This window comes from Gekko japonicus, unplaced genomic scaffold (genome assembly GCF_001447785.1).
Source record: "Gekko japonicus isolate JY-2015 unplaced genomic scaffold, Gekko_japonicus_V1.1 scaffold349, whole genome shotgun sequence".
In the NCBI taxonomy this organism is placed as follows: Eukaryota; Metazoa; Chordata; class Lepidosauria; order Squamata; family Gekkonidae; genus Gekko; species Gekko japonicus.
Window position 1 is genome coordinate 334,209 of NW_015176461.1, and position 8,106 is coordinate 342,314.

Genomic DNA, 8,106 nt, shown 5'->3' on the forward strand with positions numbered 1-8,106 from the left:
TGAAGTCCTCAGGAGCATCTTAGCCCCAGTTGTTACTCTCACTAATTAAAAACTAGCAATAGCCCCCAGTGTGATTGATTGTATGCTTAAGAATAGGAAATAAAATCATATGCATCAAGAAAACATGTAAAGAAAGAAAAAACCCTCCATGAACAATAACTGCAACATCACTAAGGTAATTAGATCTGTAACAGCTGTGCAATGTTAAGGTGATAAAATGTGACCATGATGCTGGCCTACAAAGCAGGATGTCCTCCCCTTGCCACACATATATCGAAAATTCATATTGCCAAATCTGCAACACTGTTTCAGATATCATATTACCAGGAAAATTTTGAAGCCCACTTTATCCAAGCTACTAAGGGAAGGAGTAACACCAGAAGAATCTGATGGCATACATCTTGGCAAGTTACAAGAAACAGAATACTTCTGTCTGACATTTGCTGTTAGTTTTTGTTTGGGATGGGTGGGGGAATACAGAGTAATTTAAGACAAATTGCTTGTTCATTGATAATTCATAAAACACATAGCTAACTTCATAGTACACCAACTATGTACTATGTACACCAGAAAACCTTTGTGGATTGAAATGCTGCAACACAATAAGAATTCAAATGGGCTTAGGTCCTTCAGTAAATATCTGCCCTTTCCATCTCTACTGATGGAAGGTATTCGGTCAACAGAACAAGACTTCCTTGACTCCCCCTTCCATTGAGACCAAAATGATCCTGCAAATGGTGGTCCTAGGAACAACATGACAAGGCCAATAATCTGCAGGTAGGGGGCAGGACCAATGAAAGCTGAGGATCCAATCTACAATAAGAGATTTCAACATACTAAATTTCACCATTATTTTTTGCCACAAATACTGTATTTTATCTTAAGGGCAGTTACATGGGAATCTTCTCTCCAGAGATTAGATACTGCTTTTAAGCTCAGCACACAGTAGGAAATGACACTGAATTACACTGCTGCAAAGGGATACGTGAAGACTGGAAGTCTTCTGTTGCACATGCAATAATATTCGTTAAACTTGACCTTTGAGTTAATCCTAATTAAGAATACTTATTCTACTACTGCATGCTTATTGGTTTTACATACTGCATGTGTGATGTAGATGTCAATTTAACAAGCAGTAATAAAATAGGTCTTGTACGTTATCAGATTGTTCTCATTTAAACCATTCATTAAAACCAGAGGTTTTCCATTATCAATGGACAATTTTAAATTTGGTGCAACCAAGCATGGAAAAGTATGCTTAATTATATTCCAAAACATATTTTCCCTGCCTTACATCTATACCATGGCCAATGAAGTTTGGAAAGAGCATTATTCCTCATAAAGTTATGCTATCTAGTCATTGCTGTTGGTACATTTACAATAGAGTGAACACTGTAGGCACAGAAATGCTTCATAACTGGCTGCATGAAAAGTAACAATCTACTACAGATGATGCTGGTGCATTTAAAGAGAAGGCCTCTCAAGACGTTTCAATCCACTGGAGGTAGATGCTTATCTATGAACTGCTTTGCATCCGTCATTTCCTATTCAAGAATAAAAAACAATTTACGGTAAAGTTGCAGGAATAAATATAACAGAAAGCAGAGCATGCAGTTTTGCAATTTACACTGTAATTTTCACTCATTTAACTACCCCCCCCTAAAGTCCTGTAAAACATCCTAATTTTGGTATAGTAAGACATGCAATGTCCTGACCTGGATACCTTGGGCTAGCCTGATCTTGTCAGATCTCAGAAGGTAAGCAGGGTCAGCCCTGGTTAGTATTTGTATGGGAGACCACCAAGTAATACCAGGGTTGTGACAAAGAGGCAGGCAATGGCACACCGCCTCTGAAAATTTCTTGCCTTGAAAGCCCTATGGCGAAGCCATAAGTCAACAGCAACTTGATGGCACTTGCCACCACAAGACATGCAGTCAACCTATAATAATAGCTTGATGCTACAAAATTAGCAAAATTCCTCGCAAAATTCCTGTGCCTCTCACCCCCCCACACACACACAGAGGAGAAGAATAACAAAGTTGCAGAGGCCAACAGCAAGCTTCTCCCCGTTCCACACTAGCATTACTTGGCCAATCACCTAATCTAATCTAATCTAAGTGCTTGGTCCACAAATTAACATCTGTATTGGCTATCATGTTTACAAAGAAAATAAAACCTGGTCTAGATCAAGTGGGAGATTCTTGCAAGGGCCAAGGCCACTCACTGGTTAGTGCCAAAGTTCTGCTTCTGAGGTCATGGAATGATTTAAAATGCCTCTGGTTGATGTTCCAGTGGCAGCTCATCACTTTAAACCACTTATTCTATCAGAATTGGATGGCTTTCTGAGACCTTGTGGTAAAAGGATAGAGTTAACTCTGACAACCAACTTTGCTCAAAATATCTATGGCCGAAGCATGCTTTTTGGAGCAATCTCCAGCTAATATTCTATCCTCAGCAAAGATGAATATCTCAGAAGGTCTAAAGGCATAGAGACCTAACTCTCAGCCAATTCTTGCAGATTTTTCGCTGAATATGATCCAGTGTTCAGCTAGAGTGATGGCCTCAAATGTAACAGCATGGAAGAATACCTGGGTTCTCACGCCTACAAAGCTTTCAAAGGCTCAAAACACTTTGGAGGTTGCCCAGTTTTTAGCTGGTGAGCCACACTGAGAGCGACAGCCAAGAAACAGGACAAAAGGAAAACGACTGTGTAGTATGCAGGATCTCTCTTTATTGCAAAGACATTTTTGACCATGAGGGGGTTAACTGACAGTATCCCAGCATCCCAACTGAAGGAAAATAAAGGAGGCACATACAGAGAATTTATATCAGAATCCCTTTGCTACTTTCAACCCACCTTGCACTGGTTTCTATGTAGGCATACAGTATGCCACCCAATAGAATCATAGAATCACAGAGTTGGAAAGGGCCATACAGGCCATCTAGTGCAACCCCTTGTTCAATGCAGGATATGCCTAGAACATCCCTGACAAGTGTTTGTCCAGCCACTGCTTAAAGACTGTCAGTCAGGGGGAGCTCACCACCTCCTTAGGTAGCTGATTCCACTGTTGCACAACTCATAATCTAAAAAAAGTTTTTCCTAATATTCAACCGGTACCTTCCCACCCTTAATTTAAACCCATTATTGCAAGTCCTATCCTCTGCTACTAGTAGGAACAGCTCACTGCCCGCCTCTAAGTGACAGCCCTTCAAATACTTAAAGAGAGCAATCATGTCCCTCCTGAACCTCCTCTTCTCCAGACTAAACATTCCCAAGTCCTCAAAGGACTTGGTATTCAGGTCCCCTATCATCCTTGTTACTCTCCTCTGCACGCATTCCATTCTGTCCACATCCTTTTTGAAGTCAGGCCTCCAGAACTGCACACAATACTCCAGGTGCGGCCTGACCAATAGAGTGTACAGTAGGACTATCACATCTTGCGATTTGGATTTTATGCCTCTGTTGATACACCCCAAGATCACATTAGCCTTCTTTGTCGCCAAATCACACTGGCTTCTCATATTTAACTTACAGTCCACCCGTACCCCAAGATCTTGTTCACACACACCGATACCAAGAAGTGTATCCCCCATCCAGTATGCATGTTCCTCATTTTTGTTACCCAGATGTAGAACTCTGCACTTATCCTTGTTAAATTGTATCTTGTTCACATCCGCCCACTTTTCCAGCATGTTCAAATCTCATTGAATTCTATCTCTGTCTTCTGGTGTATTTGTTGCTCCTCCAAATTGGGTATTTGCAAATATAATTAGCCCCTCCACACCCTCATCCAGATCATTGATAAAAATATTGAAAAGTACCAGGCACAGAACCGAGCCCTGTGGCACCCCACTGAACACCTCCCTCCATTCAGATGAAATGCCATTGACAACTACTCTCTGAGTGCAGTTCTCCAACCACTTCCCTATCCACCTAACTATCCTAGAGTCCAGTCCACAGTCCTTTAGTTTACTCATCACATCATCACGGGGAACCCTGTCAAAAGCTTTAATGAAATGCAGGTAAACAACATCAACAGCATTCCCTCATTGTTCGATCAAATAAGAAAAGGAGGTTGGTCTGGCAGGACCTGTTGGGGACAAATCCGTGCTGACTTCCCAGATCACCAAGTTGTCCTTTAGATGCTCGCAGATCAATCCCCTTAAAATCTGCTCCACTATCTTCCCTGGGACAGAGGTTAGGCTGACTGGCCTGTAGTTTCCTGGGTCATCCCCTCCTCCCTTTTTTGAAAATTGGGATAACATCTGCCCTTCTCCACTGATTGCAAAACAAAAACATACATCTATAGGAACACCCAAGAAGGCTATTGTTTGTGCCTCATGTAAGAAAACTAAATTAAGCATAGTTGTGAAATCATTACCTCAATACATGAGCTATGCATCATGCCTGAATAAGTCTTGAAAGTTATGTTGCCCGGATTTAACATGGTCTTTAGCCTTTCAGAGGTAAGAGATCCAAACATCAGTGGAACCAAAGGATCACAGTCACCATGGCACTGGAGAATGGGAATATCTTTGTTGACAGCATTAATGGAACCCTAACAAAAAGGTACAAAATGTTAGTATATTATAGAGGAAAAGCAAGATCTCTCACGTAATTAAAATGACAAGTATATTGTGTGATAAAAAATATAAAGATATATCCACACTTGCTTTGGGATATTCACTACACTTATAGTCAGCTTTAGAAAATTCACAGGATCATACTGTATGAAGTATGGACAAGGCATAGCATATTTTATTGCAAATAGAATGAATTAATTATCATCTGTGAGCTGGTACAAAAATCAGTTGCCAAAGCTATGCATTTAAATACAGTTGCTTTATTTTATAACTTCAAAATCGCTTAACAAAGAACAGTAAATTCATTAATTATCTTGGTAATTTCTGACTGCTTCATAATAATTTTTATTGTGTTTTACTCCTACTTCTTCCAAGGAGCTCAAGGCAACATAAAAGCCTCCTCTTCCTTCACTGTACCCTCACAATCATTCTGAGGGTATTTATTTTACCCTGACAATAACTCTATGAGTAGACTAAACTGAAAGAGATGAAGAAAGGCTGCCCAAGATCACACAGTGAGCTTGGTGGCAGAGTAAGGGACTCAAACTCAATTTTTCCATCCAAGTTCAAAAGTCTATTGGCTATGTTATAATAACTCTCTTTGGAACTTGGCAGAAATATTTATTTGAATGATGTATATGCCACGCTTCTAACCAAAGAGGTTCTTGAGGATGCTACAGACCAGATATAGTCCTGGATTGAAGGAAGTAACCTTTTCTATGTTCATAAACATGCTAAGATTTTATGATCACTCTAAAATCTTCACTTGTACATCAGTAGTAGTTTATTATTTAAATAGAAAATTATTATCTCTGGTCATCTCTGCACGCCTAGTCATGCCTCACTACACTGAATCATTGGATGAAGCAAACAAGGCAAGAGTTTCTAAGTAATACTGATGTTACATTTTAGAAGAGTTTCACAAAAGAAGTTCTTTTCTTTTTTTTAACAAACATTTATTTGTGAACATTTTAAAGCTTACAATTTGCTGCTACACAAAATTATACATTGGTCTGATTACTTAAAATGTGGGAGGGGACAAAGAAGTCAGGAGAAAGACAGTATTTGTGGCATCAGTAAAAGACTGATAAAAAAGAAGTTCTTAAAGGGCTTTAAAAATAAATCAAAACCTAAAACTAAGTAGTCCACAATACCCCTGTATGTTGAAACAAGGACTGCCTAACCACAGTTACTGTATTGTATAAAATACTGACAAAGCACCTTAATTGTGCTGTGTGAAAGATCCTAAAGACAAACCCAAATACTATTTTAACAGACAATTCTTGTTTAGAGTTAACTCATGAATGCATGGAATGCTGTTATCTGTTTCTACACACACTTTGAAATGGTGAAAGACATGGATAAGGGACCCAAAAGCAGGTTGCTTACCAGTAACTGGTGATCTTCGAGTGGTCATCTGTGCATTCACACCCATGGGGATTCAGTGCGCATGCGCTGGATCGATCGGTGCTGTAGCAAGCTCTATTTTAACGGATTTTCCGCGCCCAGTCCCTCTGGGCATGCACATGAACCCCACCGCGCATGCCCAGAGGGGTGGGCGCGGACATCCCACCAGTTCCTTCAAAGTACCGCCACAAATCAACCCCTATTAAAAAGTAGAAGCTGACAGCAGCGGGGAAGGAGGGTGGGTGGTGTGAATGCACAGATGACCACTCGAAGACCACCAGTTACTGGTAAGCAATCTGCTTATCTTTGACGTGGTCTCTGTGCTTCACACCCATGGGAGATTAGCGAGCAGTAGTCTACCTGGGGGTGGGTGCTGGCAGGTCTTTTACTGCATAGCCGAATGTGACATCCCATGTTGGTAGCAGTGTTCGTACGGACGTCTAGGGCGTAGTGCCTGATGAAGGTGTTAGGCGTGGCCCATGTAGCGGCTTTGCAAATGTCCGGCAGTGGCACTCCCTGGAGGAAGGCAGTGGAAGTCGTGACAGCCCTGGTGGAATGAGCCCTGATAGGGCCAGGTAATGGCTGTTTGGCGAGTAGGTAACAGAGTTGGATGAGACCTACAATCCACTTTGATAGGCGCTAAGCCGTGATGCGACTGCCTAGCCGTGCCGAAGCGTACGAGACGAATAGTTGTGGGTCTCGTCTGGTTGGATGTGTTCTTTGCAGATAGAACAAGAGAGCTCGCTTGACATCTAGAGTGTGCAGTAATCTGTCCTCCGCTGACGTAGGGTTTGGGAAGAAGTCTGGGAGGAAGACCTCAGCCTGCAGGTGGAACTCCGACACCACCTTTGGCAGGAAGGAAATGTCTAAGCGTACTTCATCTGGCAAAAATGACAGGTAAGGTGTGTCGTGTCGGAAAGCCAATATTTCTCCCACTCGCCTAGCCGAGGTGATGGCAATTAAAAAGGCCGTTTTCCAAGCCAGGAGTTTGAGCTTGCATGTTGCGAGTGGCTCGAAGGGCTTCCTCGTCAGCTGGCGTAGAACTAGAGGAAGGTCCCCCATGGAGTGACTGGAGTTTTGACAGGAGGGTAAAGGTGAAGCAAACCTTTTAAGAACTGTTTCGAAATTGGATGTGAAAACAAAGTACATCCTTCAACTGGAACATGGTAGGCCGAAAGAGCGGCCAAATAAACTTTCAACGAAGAGTGGGAAAGTCCCGAGTCAGCTAAGGAGAGGAGGAAACTAAAAACTCTGTCGAGGCCAGCTGAGGTGGCTCGAGTGGCGTCCTCACCGAGAAAAGAACAGAACTTCTTCCATTTATAAGTATAGGACTTCCAAGTAGTGGGTTTCCTTGAATTCAGGAGGACGTTAACTACACGGGAGGAGAAGCCTGTGACGTTACCTGCCATGCCATCAGTTTCAACTGTGGTATGTTGTAATGGAAGACGGGGGAGTCTGAAAGCAGGAGGAGGTCCGGGGCCAGGGGGAACTGATGGTATATTCCCTGTGAAAGCTTGAGGACCGTTGAAAACCAACGCTGTCTTGGCCACCATGGTGTTATTAGGATACAGTCCGCAGCTTCCCTGAGAATCTTGCGTACCACTCTCGGAAGCAGAGGTAAGGGGGGGGGAACAGGTAATGGAGCCCTGATGACCAAGGGTAGAGGAGGCAGTCTCCCAGAGATTGTGGGTCTTTGCCTCCTCGACTGCAGAAGAGATGACATTTTTTGTTGGTTCTGGTCACAAAGACATCGACTAGGGGAGTCCCCCCCTTGTGGGAGGAGGTATTTTGGATTCATCCCCCACTCGTGTAGGCTGAGTCCGGCTCGACTTAGATGGTCTGCCTGCACGTTCATGTGGCCTGGGATGTGAGTGGCCACGAGAAATATGTCGTTTTCGATGCACAACTCCCACAACTGGATGGCCAGGTTGCATAGGCGTTGGGACATCGTGCCTCCTTGCCTGTTGATATACGATAGCGCTGTGGTGTTGTCCGTCAGGACCGTGACACATTTTCCCTTGAGTAAGGGGAGGAAGGAGGTGACAATGTGTCGTATGGCTAGGAGTTCAAGGAGGTTTATGTGTTTTTTCCTCGTCTGCACATCCCATTTGTCTC

General features: G+C 42.8%; 1 protein-coding gene across 2 annotated transcripts in view; it reads right to left on the reverse strand.

Moving 5' to 3' along the window:
- Positions 1-1,091: 1,091 nt before the first annotated feature.
- The window catches only part of LYPLA1 (lysophospholipase I), a 32,692-nt gene continuing 25,677 nt past the window's right edge, over positions 1,092-8,106 (reverse strand). For both annotated transcript variants that reach the window (XM_015427024.1, XM_015427025.1), the window contains exons 8-9: positions 4,383-4,559; positions 1,092-1,544 (exon numbers count right to left, since the gene is read on the reverse strand). In XM_015427024.1, the coding sequence (XP_015282510.1) occupies positions 1,491-1,544; positions 4,383-4,559 (231 nt within the window). In that variant the 3' untranslated portion in view covers positions 1,092-1,490. The remainder of the gene's footprint in view (positions 1,545-4,382; positions 4,560-8,106) is intronic.